Source organism: Ailuropoda melanoleuca, chromosome 10 (genome assembly GCF_002007445.2).
Source record: "Ailuropoda melanoleuca isolate Jingjing chromosome 10, ASM200744v2, whole genome shotgun sequence".
In the NCBI taxonomy this organism is placed as follows: domain Eukaryota; kingdom Metazoa; phylum Chordata; class Mammalia; order Carnivora; family Ursidae; genus Ailuropoda; species Ailuropoda melanoleuca.
In genome coordinates, this window is record NC_048227.1 from 6,379,464 (window position 1) to 6,400,458 (window position 20,995).

General features: G+C 45.7%; 1 protein-coding gene and 2 non-coding genes across 5 annotated transcripts in view; 2 read left to right on the forward strand and 1 right to left on the reverse strand.

Annotated features, from left to right (window-relative positions):
* The window catches only part of ZKSCAN1 (zinc finger with KRAB and SCAN domains 1), a 32,570-nt gene that overhangs the window by 3,069 nt on the left and 8,506 nt on the right, over positions 1 to 20,995 (forward strand). The window contains exons 2-6 of one of the 3 annotated variants that reach the window (XM_034669866.1): positions 7,443 to 8,071; positions 17,061 to 17,576; positions 17,821 to 17,974; positions 19,961 to 20,052; positions 20,334 to 20,460. In XM_034669866.1, coding sequence (XP_034525757.1) covers positions 17,151 to 17,576; positions 17,821 to 17,974; positions 19,961 to 20,052; positions 20,334 to 20,460 — 799 coding nt within the window. In that variant the 5' untranslated portion in view covers positions 7,443 to 8,071; positions 17,061 to 17,150. The remainder of the gene's footprint in view (positions 1 to 7,442; positions 8,072 to 17,060; positions 17,577 to 17,820; positions 17,975 to 19,960; positions 20,053 to 20,333; positions 20,461 to 20,995) is intronic. The other 2 variants (XM_019793204.2, XM_019793205.2) reach the window with 2 other exon arrangements.
* TRNAK-CUU lies at positions 6,384 to 6,456 on the reverse strand. The gene has a single exon. It is a non-coding gene; the product is annotated as a tRNA-Lys (tRNA).
* On the forward strand, positions 14,042 to 14,148 carry LOC117804307. The gene has a single exon (XR_004628646.1). It is a non-coding gene; the product is annotated as a U6 spliceosomal RNA (small nuclear RNA).

Genomic DNA, 20,995 nt, shown 5'->3' on the forward strand with positions numbered 1-20,995 from the left:
GAGTTTACAGCCCATGAGGAGCCCCGGGCCTTGCTCAGCACTATTGCTGTCAAAAAGCCACATCTTCCACATCCAGCCCTTCCCTATTTATTTTTTCCAGATTGAGGTTCTATCTTGGATGGTGGCCACAGGGATGTGTTGTAGGCTTTTCCATCTGCATGCAGAATCTTTGGCCCTATTACATTTTAACTCACTCACTCCTTGCTTGGGGCATGGGTGTAGGGACCAGAGTTGTTTTTCCTCCCTCCATGTACAAGATAACACTGTTAGCTTGGGGTCATGCACAGATCTAACATTCTGTCGCCAGCATTCCCAGGTATAACATTGATAAAACAGGAAACAGTTCGTATAAAGCACATATAAAAGGACCCTGTTGAACAGGAAATAGGAGAGATCCCAGTAGTAGTTGGCTCTGGAGAGTGCGTTCAAAGTGGCTGTGAATTTGTTAATAAAACTTGGGTTTGGTAATTCAACCAACTAAAAAGTCCAACCAGCTCTGCCCTTACCTGCCTCCCATCCAATTAGCAAGCACTCATTGAGGGCTTGTGCCCCCGGAATAAGAGCCGTAAACACACTATCTTCTCTATAAAGCAGTATCTCCAGGTATTTGTCCTTTGTCTATTGTTTTGTTTTTTGTGTATTTTAGTTCAATTAATTAACATATGATGTATTATTGGTTTCAGAGGTAGAGGTCAGCGATTCCTCAGTTTTATATAACACCCAGTGCTCATGACATCACATGCCGTCCTTAGTGTCCATCACCCAGTTACCCCATCCCTCCACCCCTCTCCCCTCCAGCAACCCTCAGTTTGTTTCCGATGATGAAGAGTCTCTTATGGTTTGTCTCTTGGTATTTGTCCTTTGTATTCTGCTTTAACGTCTTCATTCTAGTGTTCCAAGCTAACGATCAAGCCCGTTTTACTCCAGCCATGCCATCTATAATTTTTCAGACTCACGAGTCTTAAATATATATCCTCCTAGACTTCCACTTCTGGCCATATGGCAGACAAGATGAGCAGAGAAACCCTCCCCATATAGCACACTGAAAAATGATGGGTTCCATGCAAAAAGCATCTTCTACTTACTCATGAATGAGCTGGTGGGAAAGTAAGGGAATTCCCTGGAGGCCAGAAATGACAAGAAAGCAGTAATCCAGGGGGATAAGCACGTCCCCAAAGGGACTTTTCCCTGGAGTGTCTGCTCATCTCTGGCACCGAGAATATGGGTTTTACAACAGGCCACACGTGAGGGGGCTAGGAGACAAAGCCAGGGACTGAGCCCTCTGCCTAAAGCTAGGAACCTCACAGGACAACACCCTGAAAGGTGAATAAGAGTAAAACCCACACTGAAGAAGACCATGGGAATATGTGGCTATTTGCGTCTTGGAAAATTCCTAAGCACAAGGCCACCCTGACAAAATTTTGGTGCCTGAAATCACACTGAGTGACCAAAAATATCTCTAGCTACATTTTTTTAAGAGTTTATTTTTAGGGGCATCTGGGTGGCTCACTCGGTTAAGCGTCTGACTTCAGCTCCGGTCATGATCTCAGGGTCCTGGGATCGAGCCCCATGTCAGGCTTCATGCTCATCGGGAAATCAGCTTGTCCCTCTCTCTCTCCTTCTGCCCCTCCCCCTGCTCATGCTCTCTCTCTCTCTTAAATAAATACAATCTTTTTTTAAAAGAGTTTATTTTTAAGTAATCTACACACCCAACATGGGGCTTGAACTCACAGCCCTGAGCTCAAGAGTCACACTCTTCACCAATGAGCCAGCCAGTTAATTTATAAACTATAAATTTAGTTTATAGTGACCCCAATGTATTAATGTTTCTGGGTACAAGACTGAATCAAACAGAGTCTCACTATAAGCCTAGCCCCCGCCTGGCTCCCACAGGGAGAACGCTGGGGGGCTCACAACAGGAAATCACTAGACACTTGAGAAAATGCCCCCAAGAGCCCTAGTGCCTGGTGTCGGCAGCACATCTGGGGATGCGTCCCTTCGGTATTAACCCCACCAGCTTTCACAGCGCAGGAGTCAGTCTTGGGAGCCCACAGTTTCTGGAGTGCCCTTCAGAAAGTTTTATTTGTTCAGGGCAAACTGCCAGGCCTAAAGTACAGTGTTTCTTTGTAATAGTAAATCATTACATTCAATGATACTTTGAGTTCTTTCGAAACTCTTGTGTGGATGTCACCTGATCTCATTAGCTTGTTCGCCAGTAGGTGTAGAACCTTGGGGTTACCAGCACGACTTCACGTAGACCCTCTGACTATTTGTGGGGCCAGCGATCTCATTTCTTGGAATCTATCCTTAGGAAGTCCTCAGAGCTGTCTTTAATGATCATGCACAAAGATGGTTTGCTTTTCCTGTGGTGCTGCCACCAAAGTGTCTTCTTTGATTATTGTCTCTTTTCCCCCATCTTGATGTCAGCGCCGTTATTTCCTCATCAAGATTATGATAAAGATAACAATAACCGAGATAAGTAACGTGCATCAAGGGTTCACTGTGTGCCAAGTGCTTTGCTCTGCACTTTATACACATTCAGTCATTTAATTCCCACAGAGATGTTGTGAGGTTACCATCACCATTATCAGCTACCAGTTATTATCGGTAATTCTCAAATGTTATAATTACCAGTTATTAACTATCATCGTTTTATGGATGAAAAAACTGCAAGTTGAGAGAGAGGTTATTAAAAAGCCCCAAACATGGGACACCTGGGTGGCTCAATCAGTTAAGCCTCCCGTTCTTGGTTTGATCTCAGGGCCGTGGGATCGAGCCCCGTGTCGGGCTCCCTGCTCAGCAGGGAGTCTGCTTGAGATTCTCTCTCTCTCCCTCCCCCTCTGCTCCTCCCTCTGCTCAAGCTCTCTCTCACTCTCTAAAAATAAATAAATCTTTTTTTTTTAAAGCCCCAAACACATAACCTGTTAATGGTGGAGTTGAGACTTGAACTCAGCTCTTTTTGACTCTAATTTTTATGCCTGGAATAAGTACACTGTGCCTCGTAGCTGGTGAAGCTTGGAGGCACCTCACCAGTTTCTGAAGTCATCCTATGGAATCGGCAGTATCTCAGAGAAGAGCGTCCTAGATGTCTCAGTTTCTTGTCCAGTGGGGCAGAACCTGCTCGTTGCTACACAGACCTCTGCCCTGTCTGCCCCAAGGAGCTCAGCTGCCCTAGTTTTTCCCTGCTGGCTGCTTTTGCTCAGATTCTCGCCTTCCAACCAGCTCACAGATTCTGTATCCCAGGTCGTGAATCTTCATAAATCTTAGCCAATCGTGGTAATCCCATCACCTATGCTCTGATGGTTCTTGGCACAGGTATGTCATGTTTTTCAAGCTGAAGAGTCATGAAAGCCTGCTGGGAATGGGGATGGGGGTAGAATTATGAGATTTTCCTTGCTCTCAAAAGGACACACAGACCGAAGGCAGCCCAGTCTCCTTTACATCCTTTACATCTCAATTCTGTGCAGTTTCTGGAAAACGTTTTCCATATCTTTGGGAAAGAGGAAAGGTTTTGTCTTATTCACCAACCTGTCTCCGCCCCTCCCTTCTTCACACACACACCTGACATGAGAGATGCTTCTGGAAGGTTTCTCTCAGTGAAACCTGCATTCCCACAGTGCAAACCAATATTTGAGTAGCATTTATCAGAAGCACCTGTGGGCATTTGGGGGTGGGGCGGGGGTGGGGGTAGGGCGGATTGAACATACATAAAAAGTAGTCAACGCTCAATGGAATAAAAACCCCAAGAGATTGTTAGGATCCTAAAAGAAAGGGGATGTGAGGAAGGTTCTGGACAAAGCGGAGGACTTCGGGAGGGGATAAGCATCGGAGAGCTGGCCTGGGATAAATCCCTGATGGCTGAGATGGCTGAAAATGCTAAATATTCACCTTGAGTTGATTCCAGGCTGCACGGTTATAGTCTCCCTCATTTATTCAGAAACTGAGGGATTAAATCTATTGTGCACAACAGTTTTCTGTGTCATGGACTTTTCCTGGGTCTGGAAGCTGAAGAAGAAGGGGCTGTTCCAAGCCAGGGAGCCCAGACACCACAGCAGCAGGCAGTGGTACTTCGGGGGCAGAAGGAAAAGTGGCAACACCGCTGACCTTGGAGCAGCCCCTAGAAATAGAGGAATTCTGAAATAATTAATGGCACAGCTGCTCAATGGAATACTACATAGCCATTAAAACAACAATTATCCATTCTGTGAAGCAAAATGTGAAATGTTAATGATATGATATTAAGTGCTTTAAATAGCACACATGAGGGGCGCCTGGCTTGCTCAGTCGGTAGAGGGTGCGACTCTTGATCTTGGGGTCGTGAGTTCAAGCAACACGTTGGGCATAGAGATTACTTAATAAAAAAGATTTTATTTTAGTTTTTTTTTATCACAGAAAAGCCAATTCATTATTACTAAAGTTAGCATTTGTGGAGGACTGTAAGTCACATATTAGCGGTCTCATCAATAATGTGACCATTATCTGTAGTGGAAATTTTCAAAAATAAAATTATATACATATATAATGTAACACAAATATTTTTCCATCCTTTAATTTCCAAAGCATGCTCAGTCACCCCTGACTGACTGATCGTACATAAATATCCTTTTATGATAGGCCAGGACATCCATGTTATCCCAGTTACACAAAAACCGATGCAAAATGGTGTTACGTGACTTCCTTGCCTGGTATTATAAGACTAAGTGTGTGCGCATATATATTTTTAAATCTCTTTATTCCCATTCCATCTGTTTGGCTAAATTTTATTCATATGATATCTGCCCTTCTTATAGTCCCTACTCTTATGAAAGGCATCATTATCCAGTCCCTCCAGTCAAATCTTCTTCTCCATCCCCCCACCTCTAGTCATCAAATGCTAACAAGACATCTTCTTAAATCTTTCTGGAATGATCTCTTCTCCATTAGAATTCCCTTTTGCCAAGTCCATTTCTTCCTAAGTCTGACATGAAAGATTTACTCATTTATTTGACAGAGTGAGAGAGCGAACAAGCAGGGGGAGCTGCAGGCAGAGGGAGAGAAAGAAGCAGACTCCCCACTGAGCAGGGAGCCCAATGCAGGACTCGATCCCAGGATGCTGGGGTCATAAGCCGAGCGGAAGGCAGACGCTTAACCGACTGAGCCACCAGGCGCCCCTGACATGAAAGACTGTAATTGCTGTCACAGTTTTCTTTTTTCTTTTTTTTTTTTTAAGATTTTATTTATTTATTTGACAGACATAGAGACAGCCAGCGAGAGAGGGAACAAGCAGGGGGAGTGGGAGAGGAAGAAGCAGGCTCATAGCAGAAGAGCCTGATGTGGGGCTCGATCCCATAACACCAGGATCGCGCCCTGAGCCGAAGGCAGACGCTTAACCGCTGTGCCACCCAGGCGCCCCACTGTCACAGTTTTCTTTACTCAGTGGTTACAGCTCCAGGTCTGTGTGCTTTTGCCGTTCTTGTATCCTGCTCATAGTCTTGCTGACAGTAGCACAAATGTGGTTCTTAGTCTCTTTCTGCTCTGCAGCAGTTGGTTTAAAGCATGCAGGGAAGGTTTGATATTGAGACTTTATCGCTGACGATTCCTTTAAGAATGTAATTGGATTTTTCTTGCCTGTTGCACCAGGAAGATTGGTCTTGATTCCCTATTCCAGCCATCACCTCCAGCTTATCGACCTCCGCCTCCATGTTGGAGAGTTGACCAAGAAAAAAGATTTTATTTTATTTTTTTATAAAGATTTTATTTATTTATTCTACAGAGATAGAGACAGCCAGCGAGAGAGGGAACACAAGCAGGGGGAGTGGGAGAGGAAGAAGCAGGCTCACAGCAGAAGAGCCTGATGTGGGGCTCGATCCCAGAACTCCGGGTCACACCCTGAGCCGAAGGCAGACGCTTAACGACTGCGCCACCCAGGCGCCCCCCCCCCAAGAAAAAAGATTTTTAAAAAGACCAGTACACATGATGTCACCTCAATCAGATTGGGCTTTTCCAGGTGGCAAGAAGCAAAGTTAGGCTCTTTTGTTGGCAAGGGATTTATTTTATGTGAGGACGCGTGGGGAGATGGGGCCGCAGGTTGCACTGACATCACAGAACGTAATTTGTGGCCTGAAGGTGACTAGGGCTGTCACCTCATTCTGCTGTGGGCCCTCAGTACTAGATGGCTGCCACCTGCAAGATCTGCATGTGGTGACCAGCCCCTCACTGTATTTGTTTCCATGGTTCAGTTTCTCTCTCTCCTCAAACCTCTGTGTACTGTGACTTTTCCTGCTTCTATCACCTAGTGGTTTCCAATTACTAATTTCTGCTTGCCCTGCTTTTTTTTTTTTAAGGTGAACACTTTGCTACACTCATTTTTTTAAAGTTTATTTATTTTTCATTAGTAATCTCTACACCCAGCGTGAGGCTTGAACTCACGACCCCGAGATCAAGAGTCGCGTGCTCTACCCACTGAGCCAGCCAGGCTCCCCTTTGCCCTGCTTTCTGATTGTTTAAATGTGTATTTCCCATTGAAACTCCCCAGGAAAGGGAATCTAATGGTCTAGTTCCCTGCTGTTCCATTAGAGCTTTCAGGCCAGGCCACTTCCATACTTCCACCAGTCAGGATTTATGTAAGCTGCGTTTCCGTCAGGTGCCCAAACCCAATCCTTTCAACTCTGGTCTGAAAAGTGGTCACGCAACCTGAATGTAGCACCTACTTCAGGCATACCAGCCACCCATCCAATATTTTGAACTATGTTTAAAATAATAAATAAAAAAGATACAGGGCGCCTGGGTGGCTCAGTTGGTTAGGCGTCTGCCTTTGGCTCAGGTCATGATCCCAGGGTCCTGGGATCGAGCCCCATGTCATGTTGGGCTCCCTGCTCCACGAGGAGCCTGCTTCTCCCTCTCCCTCTGCCTGCAGCTCCCCCTGCTCGTGCTCTCTCTGTCAAAATAAATAAACTCTTAAAAAATAATAAATAAAAAAGATACGACATATATATGAAAGCACAGAGGGAAGGGATAAGTGAGAGCCCATCACAGACCGGTTAGGGGGAGGGATTAGAAGTGATTATTTTTCTCCACTTTGCAATTTTCATTTAATGATACTGTAATTGCTTTTTAGTTTTCAAGGTTTTTTGTTTTGGTTTGGTTTTTGGTTTTTTAAGTAATCTCTCCCAAGCAATAGGAGTCATGCAACCACTACTAAGTTCAGTCTCTCTCCTGAACTTGACTTGGAACATAGAGCAAATTTACAACCATTAAAGCCCGTTCACCCTTGCACAAGAAAGTGGAGCAAGGTTGACTTTCTCAGGTAAAAGTGAGAGCCAGAGTTGTAGGTTGTGAAAGCACCCTGAGGGCAAAAGTTTTCAGAGTAAACTCCTTTCAAACTGCTATAATAGCATATGCCACATGGGCAAAACAGACTTTTACTGCAACGTTGGTTGTGGAAATACGTCCTTTGTCCACAGGCCAAATGTTTGAAAACACCACGCACTCAACTCGCCGACATCTTCAGAGCCAGAGAGAAGCTACCAAGGCAGTTTTGCGAAACCGGCCGCCCCTGCCTTCATTTTGATCTTCCTCTGCTGACACACCCTTGTTTCAGGTGCTCTGCCACAGACATGCAATTACGAAGAATTATTATTGCTTGATAATAACTATAATTACTGGATGGAAAGGATAGGAGAAATCGAATTATCATATGGACTGATGTGTGAGCTGGGCAGCCTGTGGTTCGTCTGTGGTTCATCTAAACCCCGCCTCCTGTCCGTCGCCGGTGTTAACTGCCCGCGCGCGCAAGCCGGGCGGGGGAACCTCGCGGCTGGAGGTTTGAGCCGAGCACCCACGGCAGGAGCCGGCTCCAGCGACTCGGGAACCGAGATGCAAGATCCTCCTGCGCTCCTAGAGAGAACCCGGAAGCGCAGCGCAGTCCCGGAAGGCGAGGTGCTGACACACTTCCGGCCTTTGTGACTCATTGTGTCTGTGTCGAGGCGTCGGGAGGGCCTAGGTCCGTGTGCAGCGCCCTTCGGCCGGCCTGAGCCCCAGAGTCAGCTCCCCTTTCTCGCCCAGCGCCCCCAGGCCGCTCCCGGGGCTCACGGTGAGACTTGGGGCCGGCCTCTGGGGAGGGCGGGCGGCGCCGCAGGGTGTGTGTGTGAGGGTGGGCTCTGCAGCTGCGGCCCCGGGGTCCCCTCCAGGCGGCCCGCGCGGAGTGTGGACAGAGCCCAAGCCCCTGTCCGTCCCCAGGCCCGGCGGTTGGAAGCGCCGTCCCCCGGAGACGTCCCGCCCCGCCCCCGGGTCTAGGCGGGGAGGGGGCGAGGGTCTAGTGGCCGGGGGTGCACGAAGATCTAGGGAGAAGCCATCTGCGGGCCCCTTCCGGGCCCCTCGCCCGCAGTGTCGTCATCGTCATTTGACGTTTCTGAGAACCGGGTTCTGAGCGAGCCGACCCCTGTCTTATTTTACTGCCCCCCCTTCGTCGCCATTTGCTTTGATTCCAATGAGAGGTGTTTTGTTGTTTTGTTTTTTTTTTTCGGGGTCCTTCAGGATCTCGAGGTGAAATACGCGGAAGGCCAAGCAATGGACACGTTTCGAGGTGCCGCTGACGTGTTTCCAAATCACCTGCTTCTCACGCCACCCCCACCCCCAAGCGGCGATTAAAGAGTATTCGAAGCTTAGAGTGGATAAAGACGTAATTCAGATCTAGTAGAGATTTTATACATCCCACTCTCTATTTCCGCCTTGCGGAATATTTTGAAGATCTTTAAAAATGATCTGTCCGGAAGATTAGCTGGATTTTTTCCCCCCAGTTCTGGGTAGTTACTCTGCTTGTCTTGGAGTGGGCGAAGAGTGAAGGGAGTTTGTGGAAATTGCACCAGGCAATGAGGAGACTGATTGCCTGAATGACCTTCGGTAATACAGGACTCTTCTCCAGCTCTCAGCTTTGTCATCTTTAAATAAAATGAACTCGATTTTCTCAAAAGGCCCTTCCGACTTTGAAATTATTTGGTCAGTGTAATTGAAAAATTCTGCTACAGTTTAGCCTAACACGGCGCCCCTCCCCTCCCTTTCCTGCAGTGCTGCCAGTGCACAATAAGATACTTTCATTATAGAGAGTGGCTGTTACATGGCCTGGGACCAAAGAAAGCATTTATTGTACGGCCTGTGCTAGGCGGATTGGAGGTGGTCAGTAAATACTTGTTGAATGGAATTGTGGAGAATTCAGTGTAACCAGATCAACGAAGTACTGTTAGTATACATGCTGGCCAAATGCGGAGAAATAGCTTACATTACATAGGGAACCATAATGATAATTTACCTCAGAATGTATCTCCCAAGTTTGTGTTGTCTCTCAGTTACTGTTCAAGATGCCTGTTCGTTATTTCAGGCAGTTTTCACCAGTGTTAAAATATAAGCAGGGAAGCTAGCTACTTAATATTCATAGTCTTTTATTGATTCTCTCCGTGATCTAAACTGTAATTTTTTTTTCTAATTTTATATTGCATCTAAATACAGGTGAATTGTTATGATAAATTTTGCCTTTTCATTCTGAGGCAGTCTCGGTATTCTTTGGGTAGGTAGCTGCCTTTTAAAGGGTGCTTTTTCATATTTAAAAAAAATTGGGGGGGTGCCTGGGTGGCTCAGTCATTGGGCGTCTGCCTTCGGCTCAGGGCGTGATCCCGGAGTTCTGGGATTGAGCCCCGAGTCAGGCTCCTCTGCTATGAGCCTGCTTCTTCCTCTCCCACTCCCCCTGCTTGTGTTCCCTCTCTCGCTGGCTGTCTCTCTGTCAAATAAATAAATAAAATCTTTTAAAAAATAAAAAAATTTAAAAAATAAAATAAAAATTGGGGGCGCCTGGGTGGCTGAGTCAGTTAAGTGTCTGCCTTCAGCTCGGGTCATGATCCCCGGGTCCTGGGATTGAGCCCCGTGTCAGTGGGGAGCCTGCTTCTCCCTCTCCCTCTGTTGCTCCCCCTGCTTGTGCTCTCTCGCATTCTCTCTCTCAAATAAATAAAATCTTAATTTTTTTTAAAGCTTTTGATTTTTCAATTATTGGGAGGGAAATGCAGTTTGTTTAAACTTTCAAGACTATGCCCTGGAAAAGATACCGGCGTGTTTAGAAAATAGCCTTTGAAATAAACTGAGCTTGTAACTCCAAGCCCTTTTTGTAAGAAAACCGTCGATATTTATCCTCGGTGAGAACCAGTTGCTGGGGGTAAGCTTACCTAAATCGGATAGAGTGTCAATGTTTTTCAGCTCAGAGGGACCCCAGAGGTAGTTTTCTGCTCCCCTCCCCCTTGTGCCAGATAAGGATACTAAGTGCCAGAGAGGTTAAATAACTCACTTGGGGATGTGTAACTTCTTTGTGGGAGACTAGAATGTAGGTTTTTCCAACCTGTGCTGCTTTCAGTATTAAAGGAATTCTCCTGGTGCTTAGTCTTTTAAGTGGGCTGGAAATTGTAAAGCACAGTTACATCTCTTACTGTGTATTGAAAAAAATTAAAACACCTCTCTAGTGCCTTCTAAATGCCAGACACTGTTTTAAGTGCCTTATGTCTGTTAACTCATGTAATCCTCACAACAACTCTGTGAGGAAATTAACATTTTTTATCCCTATCGCACAAATGCAGAGAGAGATTAACCTGCCTAAACTTATCAGCCGGTACGTGGTGGTACAGCTTATTGAAACTCTTCCCGGTAACCCCTGGGGGTAATTTGAGGGCAGCATTGAGTGCTGCATGAGTGGGCACAAAAATAATAACAGCATAAATTCAATCAACTATTTCTTAAAAACTAATGTTTGCAGGGAATTGTACTAAATGGTCTAAGAGGTACAGAGAAGCCTACCCTAGGGCGCCTGGCTGGCTCAGTTGGTGGACTGGGTGACTCTTGCTCTCAGGTTGGTAGGTTCGAGCCTCACATTGTGTGTAGAGTTGAGCTTCCTTAAGAAAAAGGAAACAAAGAAGCATGCCCTTAGGAGTAGTCCAGTTGAGGAAGAAGGCATGAAAAATTAAATTACAGAGAAAGATAAGAACTTCCATGGCAGATGCTTGGCAGAGAGCATTTGGGCCAGAAGTGTAGAGAGAGGAGAAAAGATTGCTTGCTGAGATCATCTGAGAAACCTAAAATAAAACCCAGCCCTTCCACTGCACTGCTGTTGAGACTTCTCTCTTTCCTAGAGTAGGAACAGAAATGTTGAGGGATGGGGGAGAGGACCTGTCATAACTGGGGGAAGAGGGAATGTGCCTGTGCCCTCATCTCTGTCCCTTTAGGTCTCACTTCCTCTTCAGTCTCTTCCTGTTGAGTCCCACTGACTCAAGAAGTACCCCACTCTTTTTTTTTTTTCCAAGCTAGTTCTGCGCCCATCATGAGGCTTGAACTCACAACCCCGATATCAAGAGTTGCATACTCCACCGACTGAGCTGGCCGACTGCCCCAAAAAGCATTCCACTCTTTATTTTTTTTTAAAGATTTTATTTATTTGTTTGTCCAAGAGAGAGCACAAGCAGGGGGAGTGTCAGGCAGAGGGAGAAACAGGCTCCCTGCTGAGCAGGGAGCCCAATGTGGGAGATGTGGGACTCGATCCCAGGACTCTGGTATCATGACCTGAGATGAAGGCAGATGCTTAACCACTGAACTACCCAGGCGTCCCAGTATTCCACTCTTTAAAACCCTGGCCTAGGTGGGACACAAATCAAGATTCCTTTCCTTCATCCTCCTTAGGATAGCCAAGACAGGATAAAATTTTCATAGAAATAGAGATTTCTGATGCTAGGCTAGTTTCCGCACCTGTGTTGCTCAGTTACCCTGTTGGATGGTCCTCCCCCCCCCCCCCCCCCCCCCCCCCCCCCCCNGATTCCTACTTGCATCTCCTGCTGTGTCTCCTTAGCCACACCGCTCTCTGGTGCAAACAGCAGATGAGGCCCATTTCTGGGTGGTCGTCCTTCACATGCACCTTCATAGGCCCCCCTCCTAAAAAGAATCTGTTTGTGCAGAAGCTCTTCCTTACCCCACGTGTTGGGACAGAATGAGCTCGGTGTGATGGTTAACTGAGGGGTCCCACAGACCGAATTTCAAATCCTGGCTCTACCATTTAATTGCTGTATGACCTTGGGTGTGTTATTTAACGTCCATAAACCTTAGTTTGGTTAGTGTAAAGTGAAATGATAATTGTAGTTATTACCTGCTAAGATTGTTACATGAAAGACTTAATATCTGGCACATGGAAAGCACTCAGTGAACATCCACTTTTACTGTTACGCCTCTGAGTGAGGGGCGAGCGGCATTTTAGCTGCGCTCTGAAGTGATTAAGGAGGATATGAAAAGCCAGAGAAGACTGGGAGAGGAAATCCCAGGCTTTGATGTGATGTGAAAAAAAGGATGGCAATCAGAATCCAAGGCCTGTTTAGGAGACACTCATTTTGTGGATGGAAAAGGCTCACGCAGGAGAGGGGAGGAAATCGATGATGGACAGTGAAGCGTGAGGGGAAGCTGGGACCAGGTGCTGGAGGCTGATGCCTGGAAGGCCATAGAGTTTTTGTGGAGCCTGAATCCACGTAAGGAGAGGAATCCAGGAAGGTGAGATTCTGGGTGTTAGTGACTGAGGTCCTAGTAACATATCTGATCACTGATTGCCACTCAAGGGAAATAAGTGGCAGGGGGTGCGGTGATATTTTGCATACTTCTTATTTCTTCTACCCTGTTTAACGGAATTAAACTGCCAGGTCCTCTGGCTGTAAGTACAAAGAAGACTTGCCGTCTTTGAGGGGCTTAGAATTTAGTTGGGGGGGGGATAGGAACTGCAGCCCAAATAATGATAACGTAAGGAGAATATATGTGGCATACATAGGATCAAAGAAAGATTGAGGGTGTTCAAAAGAGGAAGGTGTCTTATTTAATTTGGAATGTCAGGAGAGATTTTCCATCTTGAAAAGTAAGTAAAAATTTGACCACCAAAGTTGTTACGGTGGGAAATTGTGCACAGCAGAGGCGTGAAGATGGAACATCACACACTGTGCGTGGGGAGCGTGGATGGCCATACAGGCTGAAATATTGGGGGGTCACTACTAAGAAAAGTAGTGGGAGGTAAGACTGGAGAAGTAGACTAGGGGGTGTTCTTTGAACACGATATTGGTAGATACCAAGTATTCACTGACGCTAGTTGAGGGGAAGGAGGGAATGACCAGAAGCATTCGTGGGGAATCCTGCACCGACCTCAGTTTGTCGTTCGCGTGGGACTGGGGAGAGATTGCAGCTGGGGAACCTGGGGGACCCTGTCACCAGTCTGGCAGGGGATCTGGAGCCTGAATTAGGGTGGTGGGAAGTAATTGATGGAGGCGTAGCAGGAAAAGGCAGTCTTTCTTTTGACTTTTCAGAATGAAACTAGAGAAACTAAGGCACATAGGAATCCTTTAGCCTCCATTTGGGAAGAAGCTAGCCAAAGAATGATCGCTCGGACTCTTCTGTTGGGGGATGCATTGCTGTGGGGGTCTTAGCTATTCTGATTCCCCAGCTCCAGGCTGGCTCTTGCTAGAAGCTGCCTTGTTGACACATCGTTACTTCTCTGGCTCCTCTAGGGCTGGTGTTGAAAGCTCCTTAGAACGGTTCGCACATTCTGCTTTGTACTATAATTATTTGTGTAAAAATAGGAATAAGGCTTCCCCTCAGTCTAGGAGGACGCTTTGCATATTGTAGATCTGGAGAGATGTTTAGGAAATTGAATGATTGTAACTGAAGGACTTTAGGAAAGCTGCTCTGAAGTTGAAAAACATACATTTAGTGCATCGAGGAGGGTGGGCGCAAAACGGGTCTGAAGGAGGTCAGTGGGAAGGGCTGGAAGATGGTTTGCACGGGCTTTGCCAACTTAAAATCGTTGAGAAAAATGACTGAACTCCCACGTTCTTTCAGTTTATATAGAAAGCCTTTTTGAATGTTAACGTTCTTCGCTGTTCTCATAGTCTGCTACTTTAATAAGGATTTTAATTTTTTTAAGGACAAAAAAAGTAAGATAGAAAAACCAATCCTGTGATAAATGTCAGATTAAAATCATAGTTTTTGGCACTAAAACAGTCCTCTCGTGCTCACTTCGGCAGCATGTACACTAAAATTGGAACGATGCGGAGAAGATTAGCACGGCCTCTGCGCAGGGATGACGTGCAAATTCATGAAGCGTTCCGCTCAGAACAAAACAAACCAGAGAGTTATCTCCAAATCTTTTTTTGGACACACATTCCTTCCTGTAAAAATTATTTCTCAAAATTGTATACACGTACAAAATTTGTACGTGTACAAAATTGATACATGTATCCCAGCATTTTATATAATCAAACAAAAAATACGTTAAATTGTGCTATTGAAAAATAAGTTTTGTGCTTTAAATGCACGTGATCCCTTTTCCACCAAAATTACTAATTTTTTAATGAGAGCCATCTAATTAAAAATGCTTTGCTTGGGGCGCCTGGGTGGCTCAGTCGTTGGGCGTCTGCCTTCGGCTCAGGGCGTGATCCCGGTGTTATGGGATCGAGCCCCACATCAGGCTCCTCTGCTGGAAGCCTCCTTCTTCCTCTCCCACTCCCCCTGCTTGTGTTCCCTCTCTCACTGGCTGTCTCTCTCTGTCGAATAAATAAATAAAAATCTTTATTTTAAAAAAATGCTTTGCTAGTTTAAAATTCCTGACTTTAGGGGCGCCTGGGTAGCTCCCTCAGCTAAGGGTCTGCCTTCCGCTCAGGTTGTGATCTCAGGGTCTTGGGATGGAGCCCCATGTCTGGCTCCCTGCTCAGTGACGAGCCTGCTTCTCCCTCTCACTCCCCCTGCCTGTGTGGGCTCTCTCTCTCTCTCAAATAAATAAACAAAATCTTAAAAAATAAATAAATAAAATTTCTAGCTTTGGATGGTACAGCACGTGGATGCTGTGTTTCTAAAGCTTGAATTTGGTGCTGTTGAATTGAAAAAGATACCTCCCAAAGATTTGTCAGTTCAGGTGGAAGAAACACATTGTCAGCTCTGCGTAGTAACTCATGATTGGTCCTGTGCAGCATGCTAAATTTTGGTTGTGGAAATTCGGCTAGTACATTTCCATTTTCCATACCTTTAAATCACCTGTTATTAAAAACTAATCAAAAGCTGGGGTGCCCGGCTGGCTCAGTTGGTAGGGCATGATCTTGCAGGTCATGAGTTCAAGTCCCACACTGGCCATAGAGCCTACTTTTAAAAAAGCTAATCAAAAGGTGTTTTATGTTTTTCAAAAACAGATTTTAAGATCCGTAAAAGTCTTCGTTTGGAAGATTTTATTTAAATAGTAGAAAATATTTACAAGTTTTACAGACGTATAGATGATGAGGTTTTTCTGGGATACTTAGTATCATTTTTGGCAGTTAAAATCACCTAACAGTGGAGACTGTTTCCCAGCATACAGCTCTTCTCAGAATAGTCTTTTCTAGCACCTTTTTTTTTTCCTAAAGCGGCTGCTTGGTCACTTATTGGTTGACATCTTGTTTGATTTAGCTTGACATTGGTTTTTCCTTCCTAATCTGGGTGAGTAAAACCTTCCTGTAGATAGAAGCTTCATCTGTGCCATTTGTTTCTTCACGTGTGTTTGCACCATTAGTATTTCTTCAAATTGTAGTTTCTCTGCCAGAGTCTTGAAGCTGCTTGTCTTTTTTCTTGTCTTTTGAGCTATAATTGACATATAACAATATATTAGTTGCAGATATACAATGTCATGATTTGATATTTGGGCAAAATGATCACAGTAAATCTAGTTAACTTCTGTCACCATAGTTACAAATTTTTTTTTTGCTTTTTTTTTAAATTAAAATTATTTATTTGAGAGAGTGAGTGAGTGAGAGCGAGCGCACAAGACAGGAGAGGGTCAGAGGGAGAAACAGACTCCCCGCTGAGCGGGGAGCCTGTTGCAGGGCTGGATCCTGGGATTCCAGAATCTTGACCTGAATGGAAGGCAGACGCTAAACCAACGGAGCCACCCAGGTACCCAAAATGTTTTTTCTTGTGATGAGAATTTTTAAGATCGCTTAGCAAATTCAAATATGCAACACAGTATCATTATCTCTGGTCACCACATTGTACATTATATTCCTATGGCTTACTTATTTTAGACCTGGAAGTCTATCATTTGACCCCCTTCACCCAGTTTGCCCGGCCCCCATATTTGTCTCTTTTATGAAGGCAGGATTCATTCAAGCCAGATAGAAGAATCCATTATTCCACATAACTGGTCTCAGATAAACTGGAAAATATCACAATACCTAAAAGTGAGCTAGTGAAATGAGGGCACTTTGGCAGCTCTGCGTGGGGGAGGGAGGCTCCCACTTTTTCCTTGGGACACACTCGGTGACATGGGACAGTTCGGCATTGAACCAAGGGAGGGTGTTGATGGCAGTCACGACCCGCCGTCTATAAATGGCACTAGCGGTTGTGCCTCCTTGCTAGGGCCATTGTGGGAGGAAGTAAGATGATGGATGTACTTCGTGAAGCCTGGTGCCTGGCACCCTGCTAACACTCAGCTCTCGCTGGGCTGAGTGCTGTAAAACATGGTGGCATAACCTGCCGCCCCCCGGAGGTTAGGTATTAGGACTCAGCCAGACACCCCAACGGTGGAATTGGCCTGTTGGAGGTTTCTCTTTCCAAACTCTTTTTTTTTTTTTTTTTAAAGATTTTACTTACCAGAGAGAAAGACAGCACAGGTGGGGGGAGGGGCAGAGGGAAAGGGAGAAGCCGACTCCCTGCTGAGCGGGGATTCCCAGGACCCAGGGATCATGACCTGAGCCTAAGTCAGGTGCTTAACTGACTGAGCCACCCAGGCACCCCTTTAAGATTTTATTTGTAAGTACTCTCTACACCCAATGTGGAGCTCGAACTCACAACCCCAAGATCAAGAGTGTCACTTGCTCTACCGACTGAGGCAGCCAGGAACCCCTCTGCAAATGTTAATATATAAAGTGACAGTGAAAACAGTGTGCCTCTGGAGGCTTTTTTTTTTTTTGCTGTTCAGAGGTGTTTTCGGTGCCTTTTGTGAGGTGCTAACACAAGTCACTTTTCAGAAATGAAGGTACTAATAATTTTGTTCACTATGTCAGGAACAGCACCGAAACATATCAGCAAACATCTCCTAAGCCAGGAAGGAGAGCACAGACCCTGTTTGGATCAAGTCCGCCCCCTGAGCCTGAATGATGACTGCAGAGTCCAGGGAAGCCACGGGTCTGTCCCCCCAGGCCGCCCAGGAGAAGGATGGGATCGTAATAGTGAAGGTGGAAGAGGAAGATGAAGAAGACCACATGTGGGGGCAGGATTCCAGCCTGCAGGAGACGCCTCCTCCCGACCCAGAGATTTTCCGCCAACGGTTCAGACACTTCTGTTACCAGAACACATTTGGGCCCCGAGAGGCTCTGAGTCGACTGAAGGAACTTTGTCATCAGTGGCTACGACCCGAGATCAACACCAAGGAGCAGATCCTGGAGCTGCTGGTGCTGGAGCAGTTCCTTTCCATCCTGCCCAAGGAGCTCCAAGTCTGGCTGCAGGAATACCGTCCCGATAGTGGGGAGGAGGCCGTGACCCTTCTGGAAGATCTGGAGCTTGATTTATCAGGACAGCAGGTAAGAAGGGGTGAAACCGACTGTGTGCACACAGCGCATGGGCTTTAAGCCTGGAGCCAAGAGCAGGTTACAGTTGAGAGCTGGCACGAGTCGTCCTTGTGGTGGTTACTCTTTCTGCTCTGCTTGGGTGCGGAAAGCTGTGCTGGCCGCCTTCTCCTGCATCCACTGGCCCACTTACCCTCTTTTTGTGTAAATTCCTGTTTAAAAAGTGATTTACCCACAAGCCCACCCTGTTTGTCCTCAGGTTCCAGGTCAAGTTCATGGACCTGAGATGCTCGCAAGGGGAATGGTGCCTCTGGATCCAGTGCAGGAGTCCTCGAGCTTTGACGTTCATCATGAGGCCGCCCAGTCCCATTTCAAGCATTCATCTCGGAAACCTCGCCTCTTACAGTCACACGGTAAGAAGCAAGGTTTTGTGTGGGGAAAAGCAAACTATTTGGGGTGGGGATGCCCTCTCTGTGTTGTTGAGGGCTTATAATTTAAAAAAAAAAAAAGCATGATCATTTTTTATCATTATACATTATTGTCATTAAAATATTGGGGGATATCTAATTTACAGACCAACCTCAGGAGTTAATGTTACTGAGAAGGTAAATGAAATGTATGTCATGAACTTGGGTGGACATTACATTATTCTTGGAATTGTTAGCATTTTGAATGTCCAGCAGATTTTTTTTTTTTTTTTAATAGGAAATTGCTGGGAAGAGAGGTAGTATATTTCCAGCCTGGGTTGTGAAACACTCTGGTTAATGTCATAAGCTACCTTGAAAAGGATCATTTTTTAAATTCATTTTATTTAAAATGTATAGAAATGCTGTAGAGCCTCTTTTTCGAGCTTTCAGAAATTTCAAACAGTGGGGAAAGGATGGAAAAAATATCTTGTTTTTGTTTGAGGAACATGAGGGAAAAAATCACTTCAAGGTCATATATAAAAACCAGTTTAAATTTTTTTTTCTTTGAGGGAAGTATTAGCAATATCTTTATCCAATTTAAAAATCAAAGCAGGTGCATAGAATATCAGTAAAAACAAAATATTAAAAGTCCAGTTGTTCAAGAAGGCACGTTCCTTAACCAGTGTGTTCATTTGTGCTGACACTTAAGGCGGGAATATTAGAGCTTCGGAAAACATTTCTCTTCTATGTGTTCTGGAGGAATCTGCAAATCAGCACGTTGACATGATTGGTCCACCAGTGTCCATCCGGTCCCACTCGTGTCCGGGACAGGGCTTGCGAGGTCTCCCCACACTCCACAAGGGGGAAATCAGAAAATTGAAGAGGTCATTTGTAGTTTTCAGTGCCAGATTAAAGCTTCCTGTCACCAGAGTAGCAGTTTTAGAGACCCTGGCTCGTGGAGTTGATAGTAAATAGTTCTCCAGGGAATTCCGCCTTACGCATTTATCCTTAATTCCCTCCCAGCAGTCCTCCTCTTCCAGCGTCTTTCCTAGTTCTCGGAAGGTTGAAATGCTAGATACTTGGTCTTTCTGCACATTTTGCTTTAACTTGTCTTACAACGATATGGTCTGAAATAGTTACAAGGTTTAGTAATTCAGTTTCAAATTCATTTCTCTTACGTCTTTGCAGTTCAGTAACCTCATCTGTTTATCCAGTAATGTTTCCAAATCTAATACTACTTGGCAAGGGAAGATTTTAATTTTGTGGTTTGAAAATGGGTATAGTTGTTCTTACACATTGCCGTTTGAGTGATCGTCTGATAGACGTCTTGCATTAATTAGATCAGTGCCGAGCCACACTTCTGCGTACTACTAAATGTCTCATCGACGTTTGAACCTTGTATGTGTTTAATCAAAAAACTGGGGCTAAGTGAGGGAGAAAAGTAGGAGGACAAAAAATGACCAGAAAAGACCCCCTTCATGCCCTGTGTTTCAAGATACTACTCCTAAAGATTGTTAATGCTTGTGTTGTATTTTCCGCACCTGAATGAGATTGTGACGCTCTGGTACTGTTCCTTGGACTGGAGAAAATTAAATTGTGAGCCAAACTTGAATCATGAACCTAAAGTTACCCACTCCCATTGGTAAGGGAGGACAGGAAGCCGGGTTGTAATTCTGGGTCTGCCATTCTTAGCTGTGCGACATTAGGCAAGTCATTTACTCCCTTGGCATTTGGTTTCCTCCTCTTTAAACTAAAGGGATTGGACCAGGTGATTTTAAGGACCCTTTTATGACTCCTTGTGACCCCTGCCTAAAAGTCTGGGGAAGCAGAGGTCATGCTTTTTCTTCATTAGAGTCTCTGTACTTACTATTCTGTCGTTGAACACTGAACATCAAACATGCTGGGTCAGGAAAGCGAGTGCCCTGGGCCCTTCTTGGAGGGGAGGCCCAGAGTAGAGCTGGTTTTACTCACAGCTCCTTTCTCCTCCCTCAGCTCTCCCTGCCACCCACGTTCCTGCCCCTCCTCACGAGGGGGGTCCCAGAGACCAGGCGATGGCATCTGCACTATTCACAGCAGATTCCCAGGTGAGCAGTGGGCCCCTCTGCCTTCCTGAGACCCTCGTGTCTGCATCTCTTCCTGGAGCTCTTTCAGCTCTCTCCACCCAGGACACAATCTTGATGCCCCTTCCCACAGAGTAACCCCACTCCCACCCTCCCCATCCACCACAGTCTGGCATGACCACCTTTTCTTTCCCAGTATCCCCTAGGTTGCAGTCAACTCTGTCCCTGACTCCAAGCTTGTTTGGGTGATGGGATTGTCCCTGAGCTTTGGGAGAACTGAGTGTGGGGATCTCATATTATTTCAGGCAATGGTGAAGATCGAGGACATGGCCGTGTCCCTCATCCTGGAGGAATGGGGATGTCAGAACCTGGCTCGGAGGAATCTCAATAGGGACAACAGGCAGGAGAATTATGGGAACGTGTTTTCCCAGGGTAAGACTGATGCAGGATTATTGTCTAAGATTGTTTTGCGTCTTTTTTTTATTAGTTGTGTGATCTCTGATGTGTTCAGTTGAGAGTTGACAAGGATTGAGAGACTACCGAGCCCCTTTTCTTCAGGCCAGATAGAGAAGGAGCGCGTTTGTGTTCATTTAACCCCCAAAGCCTGATACTGTGAGTCCCCAGTTTCAAGTGGATTTTTCACTTTTAGGTAGTTTTTGCTGTTTGAAGTCAAAAATACCCTAAAATACCCTAATGTTCTGAGTTCTCACCTCTTCAACCACTCTGATACCTAGGATTCTTCTCCAGTCCCCGTCGTTTGTAATGGAGGTGCCTCTGTCGAGGGGATGGAATCTGTATTTCCGGTGGTAGAGGTCCGGGCGAGACCTGATCATCAGTCTAATCCTAACCTAGGACCGCATTCCTGGACTTCACAGGCATCTTTGCGTGGGCTTTCTGTCTTCTTCCATCCTGTGAGCGTGGCTCCACAGCAGCTTTGTGTAATTACTCATGACTTGGGCCTGTGACC